Here is a 16353-nt window from a genome sequence, read left to right as displayed (position 1 = left end):
GACATCCAAAGGAAACAATTCCACTTGATTAAAAGACACTTTATTGAACATAAAACAAATCTGTTAGCTTACATTAAATTAAATCTTTTTTTTAAGAAACAATAATTAGACTTGCTTACCACATCAGTAACTAGCACTGTACATAATCACATCGGAAATAAATAGTTTGGTGTTATTTGTTAGAAGACAAACAAAAACATTTGAAAATATATCAGAAGGATAAAACGTTTGAGTTCAAAAACAAAGTGCATTAAACTTAAAAAAAAAAAAAAAGAAAAATACACTTTTAAGTCCCTAATACTGGCTTCACATAACGTTTCTAATGTGCATACAATTAATAGTCTAGACTGCCCCCTTTTGTTGTGACCTCAGTACAGCAGCATGTGGGAAAAAAAATATTAACCTCACCCCAAAAATTGTTCAACAAGAAAGAGGCTTGTATTCCCTTTGGACACCGTCTTAATAACAATCTGTCATGGTTTTGAACAACTATAAAAATGAAACCGTTGACTCAATTTAAAAACAACAACTTACACATTTGGGTTAGTAATCCGGTGGGTACAGTAATGTCAGCACGTCGGGAAGCAACAGCAGAGACTGTAAAGGCTGCCAAAAGCTTGCTATTGACACCGAACAATCACAATTTCACACGAGAACCTCCACTTTTCCTGAAAAAAAAAAAACCAAAAAACCCTACAACAGCAGCTGGAGGAAATGGGCTTGCAAAAAAACCATGGAATTTGATTTTGTCTGCTGTTGAAAAATCAAGGCACCATCATGGAAAAAAAGCTTCGTTCCTGTCAGTAAAAGCGCATGCAAACTGGTGTGACTCATGTGCATATACTGTATTGCATCTACGCGTGCGCAAAGTCACCGAGAATGCCAGTGGTTTGTGTCCCTTTGCTATGACAACTAAATGCAGTGAAAAATGGAAAGTTCTTCCAGCATATATTTTTTGATTTCCAGTTTAAGGTCCATGTACTGTTATGTGCCTGGATCACACTAGTAAGACAATTGACTGCACTAGTAAAATGACAAGCAGGACTACTAGAAAGTAGTGAGCAAAAGTGCACTACTTGACATTTGTGCGCTGCTATATTACTAATGGAGTGCTGGGTAACTGGTAGAATTTAACGTCGTCAAAAGTACAATCGCACCAGTTGTCAAGTACTGCATAGTTTTTGCCTCAGTAGTAACATCGTTTTTCCTAATCACATGGCACAGTGGTCATACTAGTGTGCAGAAAGGTCATACGGCTGTGGAAGTCAGTAGCGAAGGAGGGAAAAAAAACATTACTAGTAACACACAACTACTCTACTAGCACGCTTAACTGACTTACAAATGAGGAAAAAGCACATACTGTAGAAAAAAAACATTGCTAGTAACACACAACTACTCTACGAGCACGCTTAACTGACTTACAAGTGAGGAAAAAGCACATACTGTAGTACTACTACTAGTATGCCAAGACTATTCTACTTGTGTGCAAAAATGTCAGTTATGGAAGGCAGTACTGGGGAAAAAAAAACTATTACATGGCGTGGAATTGATATCTGGCTTAAGCTACATGTACTAGTACACACTGTCTTTACTAGTAATGCAGCTTTGGGATACTAATGGGATAACGTTATGTTGCGAGTGAGGATTCTAATGTTCGACATGCCTACTTGTTGGGCTTAAGTAGTCTTGCAAGTTCAACACAGTAGTTTACTTGTAAGCTTCAATTGTGTACTAGTGGGTGAAAAGTGGCACAAGTAGCGGCAAAAACACTACTAGTAAGACACAGTTGTTCTCCTACTAATGTGCTGAATCATCTTAGTTGTGAAAGTATACTGGTACATGGACCTTAAACTAGATATATGAAGGATATCAAAGTAAATGCTCATACAACTTCATGTGAGGACATGCAGCATGTACTTTTCCTGTGTTGCTTATGATCGATGCGATTCTCTACGCCGTCGCCTGTGTGTGTGTCAATCAGGTTCAACGTTGTTATGTTATGTGTTGGAGCACGTCACGGGTTGTGGGTCCACAGCGTGACGGTGCGGTCGGCGGACGACGACAGGAAGGAGAGGTCCTCGGTGTGCCAGCGACACTGGATCACCTTGTCGCTGTGCTCGCCCACCACGGTCACAGGGAGCTGCTTAGTCAAGTCACCTGAGCACAGGAAACAAATATCATATCATAATCATATATATATATATATCTATATCATCTATACTCCCAATATTGACATTGCTCCAATTTCCTACACTGCTTGTTCTAAATGTACTGAAGTGGATTTAAAAAAAACAAAACGAAAAAAAACACAAATGTTTCAATTAAAATATATTGCAGATAAAGTTAAATAAAAATTGTACTTTAATAAACATTGGAAAACCTTCAATTCTAAAAGGATAAATGCAAATGTATGCTACTTTACAGTTAAATACAACTGAACTATACTTAAATGTGGTATGTTTGAATTGAAGTTGAAGCCACTGCAATATTTAATTCATTAATTCTGCCATGTACCACTAGAGGGAGGCTGCATTACACACTTTTTAGATCCCACAGCCCGGTACAAAATGGCTCACAGCACGAGGACCGTTCAACTAGAAAGTTCACCTTGAAGGTTGGTGACCATGACTTTGGTGTCGTAGGAGCCGGTGAGCAGGTAGTGAGCGCCAGGGGAGAAGCGGACAGAGCGCACGTCGCTGCCGTGCGGACGGTACACCTGCACGATGCGCCCGCCTCGGATGTCGTACAGCATGCAAGCGCTGTCCTCCTGTCCCGTCGCCAGGAGACGGCCGCTCGGGTCCACCGCCACCGAGGCCACGGGGCTGCCTGCGGAGGGAAGAAAGACAGACCGCGTCCACCCGTCACCCGAGAGGTCGGCAAGACTTGTTGATAATTCATCTTGGTGGGTAAACTTAAACTTCTGTTTTTTTAACTATAAAAGCTGAGCTGGACCAGGTCATTCATTCAAAATGTTGAGGTCACTTAGAAAGGCCCACAGCAAAGCCGCATGACGAATTGTTTTTAAACGTTGCCATTACCTGAGCCGTGGAAGGCCGTGCCCACCACTCGCACGCAGCTGGGCACCCTGAGGTCCCAGAAGCGTACAGTCTTGTCTTGGGAGCCGGATGCGATCATCCAGCCACCCCACGTGTAGAGAGACAGGATGTGACCTTCACGAGAAAGCTCATATTTGAGTACACGTTCAATGGAATTATGCAATTATGGTCACATCAGTCTGTACCTGTGTGTCCGCTGAGGGCGTGCAGGCCCTGGCCTCGCTGACAGTCGGTGGTATAGATGTTACAGTCTCCTGCTCCTGCGCTGATCAAGATGGCCCCGCCGCTTTCTGGACCCTCCATGAAGGCCAAGTCCCTGATGGTGCCGTCATGCATGCTGAACTCCAAGTCTGGGCCTGTGGAAATACACCATAAAAATGACAATTAACACCTGTGTCTCCCATCCTTTTTTTGACATACCAGGATGAGAAACAATCGATTTCTTAAAATTCCTCCGTGACATTGCTCTTATATTTCTTTTGTCGAGTCAAAAGCTATTATGTCCATTTTTTCACAAAACGATAAATACATGATCAATGTTATTCTGTGAGTGACGGTTTAAAATCAGACATCCTTACCTGTGGCATTGCAGGTCTCGGCACTGAACGGCAGAACTTTGACATATTTGTCGTTGGAGCCGGTTGCCAGCAGTTGCCCGCACTGGCTCCAGGCCACGCAGTAGATAGAACCTTTGTGGTGTTTGTTCCTCTTGAAGCGGACCACGGGCTGCTTCGCTGGAGTCGAAACACTGACAAAAGAAAGGGAGCAAAGGAATTAAAGGGGGGAATAATAAAGCTGTGGTCAAGTTCTACAGATTTGTCTGACTGCTTCAGTCACCTGGTGTCCAGTGTTTCTGGATAAGCGCAGACACGAAGTGTTTTGGAGTTGGAGCCGACGGCGTAGAGGGCCCCAGACGGGTGGAAGGAAACAGCGCGAACAGCTTGAGTGTCCTCAAGCGTATGCACTGGCAAGAACAGACTTTTTTCTTTGTCGCCACCCTATTAAAAAAAACTCAAGTCAGAATAAATCTATTGAATAGACTTTTGTGGCATGGTCAAATTTAAGCTGCCACCCATCAATGACACACATGTAACTATTACAATGTACAATGAATAATCTTCTTAGCTATGTAAGCTGGCTATATTTGAGCTAAGCAGTTTTGCAACAGTAAAGCTTCATGTGGCTTTCCATTGATAATGTTCTTAAAAATAGCACATATTATGCTACTGAATATACATTTATCACCATAACAAAATAAACATGTAATAAGCACGACAGTAGATCCGTAAGCGATCTGCTATGACCACAACTGAAATGCTGACTGGCTACAGTCACAATAAAATTAGATGCAAGGCTTGATCAGGTGACGTAACAAGTCCACGTGTGAACGTCTGGTCGTGAACTGTGGTCAACAACAGCTAGTGAGTCAGTGGTCTCATTGTGTTTGTTTCTCACTTCTACCACGTTCAAAAAAAAAAAAAAAAAAAAAAAGGCACCAAAACGCATCAGCAACTTTGGCTCTCCTTTCCCACACATTGCGGTAAGTAACAAGCGTTTATTTAGTGAGGAAATCTCTACTCCACCACTTGGGGAAAACAAGTGGATACCGAAGTTATGCACAAAATATATGCCGTGTAAACGCACCTCTTTACTGCGTGATAACGACCCCGGTGAGTCGCCGTGTGGTCCTACTTTGTGATTCTGCCCACTGTCAACAAACAAAAAATACAAAAAGCCTTATTAAATGTCTGTCAGTCTGACTTGTGAACCTTGCAATGTCGCGCAAACCTCTGTGAGAAAACGGGGGATTCAATTAGGGGAGAGACCGGACGGCCTCCCACGACATGCTGCGGGGTGCTGCTGAGGACCCCGCTCCCACGGCTGTTGTTGTGCTCCGGGCTCGCAGACGGGGGATTGTTGTTAAACTCCGAGGTGGGGGCGTTCCCGTTACACTGCTGGGCCAAAGATTTCACCTCATCTCCTAAACTCTCCATCCCCACATTGAGCTCCTCCAGCTTCTGGATGGACCTGACGACACACACCAAACTCAACATCAATACAATTTCTGTTGAATATGTCATTAACTATTGACACTAAGGCCGGTGCAGAACCTTTACTGCAATTCTATAAGATGGCTACTTATATAAAGATACTTCAAATTAAAATAGTCCTGAATCCTCCCTGAGTTATGCTGCCAAAGGTCGAGATCAGTGAGTGGTTCTCAAAGTGGGGTCCCCAGACTCCCATCTGGTGTCCGTGAGTAATTGCTTGTGGGGGGTAACAAATTATGTCGTATTTTCAAAAATGCATACCTACATATGGTGACCAGCATGAAAATAAAAAAAAATACTAGCTAATTACTGCTCTCTATTTTAGCTTTGGGACAGTGTATTTTTTGACAATACAATCCACCTTTTTTAAAAGGAATAAAATCATCAAGTTGTTTTTACTGAAATTCAAATAAAATATGACCGCTTTCTTATTAGACATTCTCTTTATATTATAATGACTATATTGACAAAAACAACTTTTTCATTTTTATACTGAGAAAATACAGATACATCTCATCATCTCAGTAATTTCAAATAGTGTCACTATGCCTGAAATATTTCACATCGTATACATTATATATTATACAATTGTCCCATTGTAAAGTGTCCATTGACCCCAGAAGTATGATAGATTTTCAGGGGATTTCAAATGAAGCACTAGGCTTGTGTTGTAATATTAACAATAATTCCTATTAACAGATGCATTCTTTCTTCTGCATCTATTCACGTGAGGACCGGTGTGTAATGTATAAGTCATGTGGTGTTAAAAGTCATCTCTATAAGAAGTGACTTGACATAACTTCTGTTATGATTTTGTGCTATATAAATATGATGAAATTGATCGAGAGACAGCTGACAACATTACTAATGCAGAGTGCGTGGTCACTCTCAGGGGAAATGTTCGAGGGCCCGCGTATGATAATGAGCATGTGTGACGTGACGATGCTGGTCATCACAGATGGTGCAAAGTGGATGGGGGTCGAGGGGTGGGTGTGTTGTGGGGAAATTTTAACTGATCGTTAAAATTTGCCCCTCCTCGTCTTGCACATGGCCGACAAGCTGGATCCTCTAGTTTTCCCCCCATTCTTTTTACCTGTTGAGGAACTTCTCTGTAAGGCTGTGCTGCATTTCACTGGGCGGGGGCTCCTGCTGCACACCACCCTCCAACAACATCTGCTTGTACATCTGCCTCTGCTGCTGCTTCTGCTCCAGGTGCTGTTGCACACGCAGGCGCTGCCGGTAATACTCCTCATACTTTTCTGTGGTGTCCCAGAGCTGCAAATTGAAGCAGAACAAGCATTCATTATATACTGCACACAAAGGATTGGTTTAGGGAGATGACGTAAAATGTGAAAACAGGACCTCTGCAAATTCTTGGTCACATTTTGGAACATAAGAGCAATTTAATGCATGAGATGGGTCATTAAATTTCCTTGTCAAACATTTCAAAAGCTGCATTGTGTGGGGATAAGTCAAGCTCCAACAACATTCTCCTCTCCATTTATGTACACTATCATGTAATATAGCCTACCACCACAACTTGAAACATGAAAGTGGTCAAACAAACAAACATTTGTTTATGTAAGTGGTCAATGGTAAATAAAAGCTCCCAGCACACTTTCAACCACTTAACTGAACAAACTGATAAAATAAAAAGGTAATAAGCACATTCATACAAAAGCTTTTATGACCACAGCTGACGCCCGAGCATTTAATGACTGGCTAACAGTAAGCCAGTAGACAGTCAGCCGTTAACCTGTGCTCACAACACCCAACTGCGCTCTCATACGCTTATGCACACTCCATTCATCAGTCCCTGCCTTTCAGTCAGATATAGTATAGAAAGTCAAAAAGGTAACCCTGAAATGCACACTGACGTATCATAATGGAAAATCGGTTTCTATTTGAATACTCAATTAATAGATGGGATAATTGGTAGAATACTCCATTCTAAAAAGATTTGAAAGCTCTTGACTACAACATATTGTAGCGCATGGAATGTGTTGCAGCTTAAAAAAAAAAAAAAAAAAAAAAAGGAATCAACACCATATTTTCTTCTATTTTCAGGTTTTGCATTTGTGAGTGCGAAATTTTCCCTGATTCATTCCTCCATAGCGTGTCAGTGGAGCGAATCTGAGGGTAAGAAGGGGGTGTGTGATCACAGAGTCCCCTAGAGGCAGTGTCTCCAGGGTGACAGGAAAAGGGAGTGAAGCACTAACTTCACACTCTGCTGCACCCCAGGAGCAGAAAGGACAACAGAAGGCAGACACACAGATACTGTTGTTCATAGACATTAAGGGTGATGAAAACTCATATCTGACTTCTTTCCACCTAATACACAGCCATATGCCTTGCTGGTGTGAGAAGCTGCGAACCTATTAAATTAAACAAAGAATAGAAACGCATTAACCTGTATTGTGGGACCTCAACCCAGAACAAAATGTATGAGTGAGTGCAACTAACACCCAGTGATAAAAGACAACACAGCATCTTATCATTAATGCATGACGCACAACAATGAATATTGTAATCCCCGGCGCATTTGCAAGTCACTATTCACATATTGCCTATTTGCATTTTTTTTCTGCTAACTATCCCCAGCTATTTACTATGCAGTTTTGTGCTCTTTCTGAAATGCCATAAAAGGCCATATGAAAGCCTTTTTTAAGTACGTAAGTACAGTGGACCAGCGCTATTCGCAGGGGATATTGAATAGGTATGGAGTGTGACGAGCAAAAATCGGCAGATAATTGACTGGAATAATGATTATATTGACTATAGAATATTGTTTTATATATATATATATATATATATATATATATATATATATATATATATGGGGGAAAAAAGCCCCCAAAATCCTGAATAAGCAGGGATAAACAGCCAATAAGTGTGTTTGATTTTTTTCTTAAAACAAAAATGAAAAAGAATATTGAAAAAAAGTGCTGGGGGTCTACTGAAGTAGAGTAATTGGTGTTAAGGGGGTATGTTGAATTGATACATACTGACAGAGACAAACCTTGTATGGCACCAAGGAGCTAAGGTTTAGTCTGGGTTGTTAGTCAGTTTGAAGTTAGATAGAAGCGCCTTAATTTGTTGTTCATGTCGGTCATTGTCCCAACCAACATAAAACATACCTGTGTGATTATATTCCATTAGTTCAAAAGATGAAACATCTAAATAGGTCTACTCCATATCACTGCAAAAATAACTGATCTTATATAGCTCCCTCTCTTCAAATGTAAAGTCTACATTTCAAAGTAAAAAGATGGCACAGGGACTCATCAGAAAAAATATTTTACTATATCACTAAGCAGAGGAAAAAAAATGTATTGAGCAGTACCTTGATTATTTTATTTATTGTTACATGGTATTTTCTATAACTGTATTGCCTTTCCTATTGACCGAACAGGACAAGCTTAAGTTTGTCATGTGCAGGTAAAAATTTTACAAACTGCCCTAAAAAGTTTACTTTGAGCCCTGTTAGTCCAAGTCACGGGACAGTAATAGTGCAGGATTGTTGTATTAGAAGAAAGTTTGATATTTACCTCGTTCTTTTCAGCAGATCCCCCTGGAGGTGCATCCTCTCCTGGAGCTGAGGCTGGACGAGAGTTCTGAGTGACACTTGATCTCATCATTTTGTCCACAGGTGTCTCAGTCCTTGAACTACACATAGACACACACATGATCTGACAAACTAGCTACGAACAAGTGTCAAATCATTATAGCGCAGATTTTTCAGCAATCATTTCCTTTTAGTTTTCAGTACAGAGGCAAGTCCAAATTTGGTTTCACGGCTTTGGTGTGGTCAGTCGGACATTGTGTTGCAACATGCCAAGCAGCACCGCGGTGCACTGATGAAAGTGCAGCAAAGATAGAATCAAGAAGAGAGATAAAAGGTCTATTCTCATTGTTCCCTGAGAGTTCAGTTGTTGCTCCCGTGTGTTAGTGTAGCTGTTTGAAGCATCATAATTACCAGAACGTCTATACCAATTTCCACTAGCCCATATATAACATTTCTTATTACGTTAGCTTTAAACTCACGGACTTTGATCGGATGAAAATATAGGGATTACTTGAATAATTTGTTTTTTAAATACACCTTTGAGTCTTTTTCGCAATTGTCACTTTTACAGTAAACTTCAGCTTGGAGCAACAAAGAACTTGTAGCAAACATGCGTTGCCTCTTATTGAGTGAACTGTGCAAGGTTATCAGTGACACTTTAAAAGTGTGTGTTAATCATTTAGGATGAAAGCATGTAGGAGGAATAAAAATCCCAGGATGACTGAATTATTACTGAAGTATTTCAAAATACTTGTAATTTTTCCCTATTACAATAATTTCATCCCCCCTCAATTTTTTTATTCCATGCTACACAGTCATCATATTAATTTTTAATAATTAGAGTTCAGAAATAAATGTAGTACTTAAAAAGAGTTACTTTTCAATTACCGCATATATGAGGCCTCTCTGTAATGCAGATTTTCATATGCTGCGTATGTGTGGGACTGGAAAGAATGCAAACTTACGTTTCAGGTGATTCCTCAAAGATACTGTGGCAGTCGGAGCTCTCCATCATGAGGCTCCTGGTGAGGTTCTGTCCACCCGCTCCAGGGTAGTGGAAGTTGGCAAAGGAGTGAGACATGGGTGAGACACCTTTACTTGGGGCAATCTCGCCGCCACTCCCTCGCTTATCCTGGCTGGACAGCCCGTAGGACAACCCGTCCAGAGCCGGGTTCAAAGAGCGCGACATGTAGGTGTCCGCGGACTGGGGCCGGCGGAGCGGCGAGGACGGATACGGAGACAGTTTGCTGATGAGCGGCGTGAGCAGGTCGGCGTAGCCGGCCTTGGCCGGCTTAACCAGGCGGTCCACGTGAATGTTGAGCTGCTTCTGCTCAAAGGCGCAGGAGAAGACACTATGGGCCAGGTTCTGCATCCAGGACAGGAGGGACAAGTCCACATCGTCGCAGCCGTTACCGCACAGCATGTCAACCCCCAGCAGAACCTCGCTCTCGGTGATCTCCTCACCTGTCGCCTTGCTCTGCACACAAACAGGAACCCAAATGATCCAACAACCAAAAACTGATGCAGCAGCTTCAAAGTTCACTATACACAAAGTCGCGTTTTTGCAGTTTTAAAAAGAAAAAGTACAGTTGTAGCTTGACGAACAACTTTAACTTTTGCCTTGACCAAGTTCAAAACTCAAATTACGCGTATAGAAAGTAAGCTTCCCCTTTAAAATGAACTGACATGCAATAGAATTACTCCTATACAAAGTAAGTTTCCCCCCTTTAAAATGAACTGACATTCCATTAATCCGTTCATGCTTCAGTTAAAAAAAAAAAAACACCAATTTTCATGTACAAATAAAATATAATATAAAACTTTATAAAGAAAATCAGTCTCACAACCACACAAACTGTATTATTTGTTTTCTGTGCGCTTTTAAGGCGCATGGGCTCATGAGTCACATCAGGAGCGTGAGTCAATTAGTCAGCCATGTGGCACACAATCACTTTAGGGCTAGTGTGCCCTCTTTGCGACTAGGATATCAATAATTTTGTCTGGGTGTTTACTCGCTATTGATAATTGGGCTCAGTCCCTAACTCACTACTTAAATTGCGTGGTATTACGATAGTACTCTCAGTCCCAACCTGGCAGAACTCCACACAACACTCATAGAGGACTCCTTTGAGCAGCAGCTGAAAAAGGCGATCCCCGCTCGCTTTGAATCCCGCCTCGCTGAGCTTCCGGTCAGCCGGGATGAACTCGGCCACCATGGTGCAGGCCTCCTCGAAACACTGCACTCTGGCCGTGCTTGGGTTCCAGTCCTGACAAGAAATCGGCGGTAAAGTCACAAGCAGCGCAACCAGAGAGGCCACAATGTTAATAACCTAAGTAAAAGAAATTCCTTGCCTTGAATTCAGCGTGGTTTGTGAGGCGAGGCAAGGTGAGCAGCAGACACAATTTGCTGTAGTCGTCTTTGGAGGGGCAGAACTCCTCCAGTGTGTGCAGGCACTTGACCGCCTCCTGCATGGTGAACTCCAACTGAAAAACGTGAGGAAATCCATTTGAACATGGTCTACGCTCTACGTGACTTAACTGCATGATTTTACAATACATTTTTGTGCTATGAGAGACAAACAGGTGTGGTGCAAGAAATGTAACTTCACTCATTGGTCCCCCAAAAATATTATTGACTACAAAATACATATTTGTCCGACTAACTATACTAGTGATGTATACTGACGATAGTGACAGAAAAACTGTTCCTTTATTATACCGTTGGTGTGCCCGCTAAATGCGGTGAAATTACGTCCTACTTAACTGTAACTCAAACAACTTCTACAATCTGTTTTACTCTGCATGACGTGCAGGTCCTGACATCTGACAACGAGGCGCTCTAGACTGGTCTCGCAAGCGGACTATTTTCAAAAGGGAGGCATGGCTAGCCAAAATAACTGTGCCAGATAACCCCTGATGCCAACAAATGTGGTCAAGTTATTACACAGCTGCGGAGAGGCAACTAATGCCAGCCCCGAGCCGTGTCAAAGTTGATGTTTTAGCCACGTACCCCCAAAAACTAAAACTGAAATGGTCGAAAACAGTTTAATACTATAATTCCACAACAAAGTACTACATAGTTCTCAGTCTCTTTACAAATGTATAATGCATTTCGAAATCTTTACATTCACTTTAAGAGGGGGAAAAATGTAGGACGAAAGCTTCGAAATCCAATATCACGACCCACTATTGCTAGCGTAGAGATAAATAGTGCTCACAGATGCCTGAATGATGTGACCTAATCCTGTCACCACGCACAAGCTGCGGCACACTGTCACAGGCTGCAGCTATGTGACAGTATGGTTCAACCACTATTTACCCAATTTATGAGAATCAATGGGTTTAATACAGACAGATTACAATGAATGACAATTACAATTAATGCAGACCAACGACTGCTACCGCAGGTTTTGGGGGACATAAACAAAATACAATCTGTAATATCAAGATCTTCATGGAATTGCAGTATCTTTTTGTCCACACGAAAAAAGCTGAGTCTACAGTTTTCTAATAACAGATCACAGTAAAAACTACTTTTCATTATTCATACAAGTCAGTGATGAGCTGTTGCTTGCAGGCTGATTAAATCAAAGAGCTGACTTCGATAATATACATTGAGCAGACCAATTTTTCAAGTGATATACTTATCAACCCTATCTTTGACACACTTTGAAAAAGGAATTTGACACAGTCTAATATTTTCATGCTGCGACACAGAATTCAGGAACCATATGGCTATTGTAACAGTACAAGAATATGAGAGCTGTTGCTTTTTCTTACATGTTGTGGCTCATCCTCAGCAGACATGGCGTTATTCACACACAGAGCTTCCAGAAACTTCTGCTTTAAGACAATATAACGGAACCTGGGATTGAGAATTAGTCACAATTATGTTTTGATGCCATTTAAAGTGTATTTTCTTTTGTGCCAACACTGACTAAAAACTAAAAATACTGTATATGAGTTGTCCCTTACCTCTTTTTGTCAAACTTCTCCATACACTCTAAAGGCTGAATGAACTGCAAGACCTCATCCCACTGACCATCTAGCACAAGTTGCCTAAAAGAATTACAAATAGTTAAATAAATATTAAGATACGGTATCACCGATTATGACAGGAGAAACATGTCATGATCGAGGCTACCTGAGGAAGAGCATGTCGTCAGAGTAGAGGCCATTGATCACGCCGCTCTCCTTTTCCAGAGCTAACATGCTGATGTGCAACTTCCGGGAGTGGAGGAAGTCCAAGATCACCTTGATGATCTCCACCTCCTTTACGTTTATTGTTTCCTCCTCTGTCATGGTGGCGACAGGCTGAAAGTATGAATATGCTGTACAGTCAATCTGCAAAACCACTGGAACAAATCACTGGCTGAAAAGTAACTACTTATCACAGACAAGTGTTCCGCATTTAGAAATAAATGATGACATACTCTGCAAAATGGAGAATGATCAGGCAGAGGGGTTCTCAAATTGTTTAAAAAAAAAAAAAACATTTTTTTTTTTAAGTGATGAGCTGAAATGCCACGCAAAGCACCCTATTTTATATTATTTAATAAAGAAAATAGCACTTAAATGTATCCATCCATCCATTTCTTAGCCACGTATCCTCACAAGGGTCGCGGGAGTGCTGGAGCCTATCCCAGCTGTTAACGGGCCGAAGGCAGGGTACACTGGACTGTGTGCCAGCCAATCGCAGGGCACACGGAGACAGACAGACAGTCACACTCTCAATCGCATTTAGGGGTAATTTAGAGTCTCAGATTAATGTATGTTTTTGGGATGTGGGAGGAAACCGGAGTGCCCGAAGAAAACCCACGCAGACATGTGGAGAACATGTAAACTCCACACAGGCGGGGCCAGGATTGAACCCTGGACCTCAGAACCGTGAGGCCAATGCTTTACAGCTGTTCCACCGTGCTGCCAATTAAATATTTCATCAAAGAGAATGTAAAAAAAAAATAAACTGGTTTAACAATGTGTACCTACTGTAGTATTCGTGTGCTGAATGTGAGTCTTTAAAGTGTGGCCTACCAAGTGATATCGGGAGCTGGGTTCTGTTGGCGTGTGTGTGAGCTTTGGCATACAGCAGCTCCTTGCGAGTGTTCTCATCATATATTTATGTTATTAACTGTTTGTCTCATTCAATAAGATTCTAAAAGTTCATCGCAAATGTGGCTCTCCTTATCCACATGCCCACTTCACTCACGTGGCCGTGTTTGTGTCTTTTCGTGTAAGTTAAACTTTGTCTCATAACACATGGGAAAACAGAAAATTGACGGTTTGTAACCTAAAAATAAAAAAATGTTGTGGTACTAACAAGATCAATCATTAAAATCAGTTTGTTTTAGTCAGGATTACTCAAAAGTATGTTTTCCCATGACATCACACACTGGCATTGAGATTGACACATTTTTGACCCATTGTTATATATTGTATGATTAGAGAATCCTCCCAATCTCAACCACCAATTTGTCAAACAAACAAAATACTGATCACGAGATGAAATACTGTTTTTCAGTTATCTATTTAGAGCCAATTTTACAAAGTCGGGATTTATTCCTGTAAAGACCAAGAGAAATTTAGAAACTTTGTATTAAACTTTAAGGTTGCCATACATGCATTTACAATGTGCTGTGATATAACAATTTCTTACTTAAGAGTGGGTTCTCAGTTGGCTTACCTGGCTAAGTAAAGGTTAAATAAAGCAAAGAATCAATTAACCTGAAAGTTAAGGCACTGTGTCGCGACAGCACAGAATGCACTTAAAAAAATTAAAACAATTATTTATGGCCAATTATTTTCTGGACCCCAAGTTTGAGAACTTGCTGAAATTGATTTGCATTGATTTTACTCCGAAAAATAAATTTACCAGGTACGTCATTTAGTGCACTTGTGCAATTTAATCAATCTAAAGGTCAAATAGAGCATCCTTTAATTGCCGCCCTGTAACGACGATAATTTGCTGTCCGTGACGATGTCTGGGACGTACTGAATTAACAGTGTAATTATAACGTGTTCAATTGTTCAACATGGCTCAAAACACCTCGTAACTAGACAGCAAAGTGAATTCAGATGAATGGTGAATGCGTTCACGCAAAAAAAGTCATAACACTTAAAAACAACTTTGTATTATTAGGGACACAAAAAGTAGCAAGAGTGTATGAGAAGGAAAGACGATGCTAGGTTAGCATGCGAAGTGAGAGGCTGTTAGCAAATAAATGAACCATAAGGCGATTAGGCTACTTGTTAGCATTACATGCCTGGTCGGATTACAGCAAAAGCAGCAAATAGTTACCATTAGGAGCTCATGCGAAGCAGGCTAATTTACCAGGCGTCAGTAAAAGCGGAGATTTGACGAGCTATACCCAGGCCGAGGATAGGAGGAGAAGGAGGAGGAGGGCGGCAACATCATCTGCTCGTTAGCCGGGCGGGGTGCCCCCTACCCCGGCGACAGGCGACGTCAATAGTTTGGGGGAAGCGTGAGAAATACTCACCGGTTAGGAGAAAAACATGGGCTGAAAACACACAGCCGCCGTGTCTCCGTGACGTTAACAGACGTTTTCACGTCGGTCAAACTGCCGCTCGGTGTGATTTTCTGGAGGCTGCCCGTCTGCCTACCGTAACCCCCTCCTCTCCCCGGCTTGATGCGTGTGTGGCCCGGCCCGGCCCAGCCCAGCCCATTTGTGCCTTGACGAACACCGCCTCAAATCATATGCACATGGGAGACCAACATTCCAGCTTCCACACAAAAGAATTTAATCACAATTTTTTGGTTAATTTTAACTTATCCCACCCTTGCCCGGGCCATTACTTTTAAACACAGGGCTGGTAAGTTTAAATATTTTTGCCAAATATTTACATGTGGTTTATGAAGCTAAAGAAAGTTACAAAACTACCTCCTCCCCTCAAATTTAACAATTTGAAAAAAAAGTCACATTTTTCAGCAGCACTGTACATACCATCCATCCATTTTCCGAGCCGATTATCCTCACAAGGGTCGCAGGGAGTGCTGGAGCCTATCGCAGCTGTCAACGGGCAGGAGGAAGGGTACACCCTGAACTGGTTGCCAGCCAATCGCAGGGCACATGGAGACATTGAACCCGGGACCTCAGAACTGTGAGGCCAAGGCTTTTACCAGCTGATCCACCATACCATTAGACACAAAATGAAATGATCAACACATACATGTCTTGAATATGGATCCATTTTAATGAAGCCGACAACAAATGTAAACAAATTTACTTATCTGTTTGGCATATTCAGTTAAAAACAAAACAAAGTTTACACTGTCTTTATTCTTATAGTCCCTGTAAAATCTTCATATATTGCATCCTTTGCTCAAACTTCAGTGCACAATTCCATTTGTAAAAACAGTCCTGATGCATAACTGAATACAAAAATTGCAAAATTGATTAACAAAGAGGGGAATATCTCATGAAAACAATTTAAAACATTTACAATTGCAGTCACAATCATATTGTAGTTAGGGTTTCCCACGGAGGGCAGTCACGACTGAATTATGACATACAAAAAAAATATATGTATAAAATGGAAAAGCAAGATTACATTTCAAACCAAAAGTCAATAAAACTTAATTCAGGTGGAGTTTATTTTGAAAAGGGGATTCAGAACAAAAATGTTTGCAATCATTTTTAAAAGTGAAGATGATTTGCAATGT

General features: G+C 41.3%; 1 protein-coding gene across 3 annotated transcripts; it reads right to left on the bottom strand.

Moving 5' to 3' along the window:
- Positions 1 to 24: 24 nt before the first annotated feature.
- wdr47a (WD repeat domain 47a) lies at positions 25 to 15355 on the bottom strand. Of its 3 annotated transcripts, none has more exons than XM_061839312.1 (17): positions 15170 to 15355; positions 12817 to 12986; positions 12648 to 12731; positions 12453 to 12537; positions 11025 to 11156; positions 10763 to 10939; positions 9638 to 10149; positions 8656 to 8773; positions 6201 to 6382; positions 4845 to 5084; positions 4701 to 4764; positions 3894 to 4054; positions 3635 to 3804; positions 3242 to 3412; positions 3039 to 3170; positions 2608 to 2826; positions 25 to 2157 (listed from the first exon to the last, which is right to left on the bottom strand). In XM_061839312.1, the coding sequence occupies exons 2-17, from the start codon at positions 12972 to 12974 to the stop codon at positions 2015 to 2017; spliced, it is 2748 nt and encodes a 915-aa protein (XP_061695296.1). In that variant the 5' UTR covers positions 12975 to 12986; positions 15170 to 15355; the 3' UTR covers positions 25 to 2014. The 3 variants fall into 3 exon arrangements, with proteins under 3 accessions (XP_061695296.1, XP_061695297.1, XP_061695295.1); XM_061839313.1 differs by lacking the exon at positions 15170 to 15355 and adding an exon at positions 15004 to 15115; XM_061839311.1 differs by lacking the exon at positions 15170 to 15355 and adding an exon at positions 14971 to 15110.
- Positions 15356 to 16353: the final 998 nt, after the last annotated feature.

The sequence above is a fragment of the Syngnathoides biaculeatus genome, chromosome 13 (genome assembly GCF_019802595.1).
Source record: "Syngnathoides biaculeatus isolate LvHL_M chromosome 13, ASM1980259v1, whole genome shotgun sequence".
In the NCBI taxonomy this organism is placed as follows: domain Eukaryota; kingdom Metazoa; phylum Chordata; class Actinopteri; order Syngnathiformes; family Syngnathidae; genus Syngnathoides; species Syngnathoides biaculeatus.
Note: the sequence above shows the minus strand (reverse complement) of the source record. Positions and strands in the feature narration are given on the sequence as shown.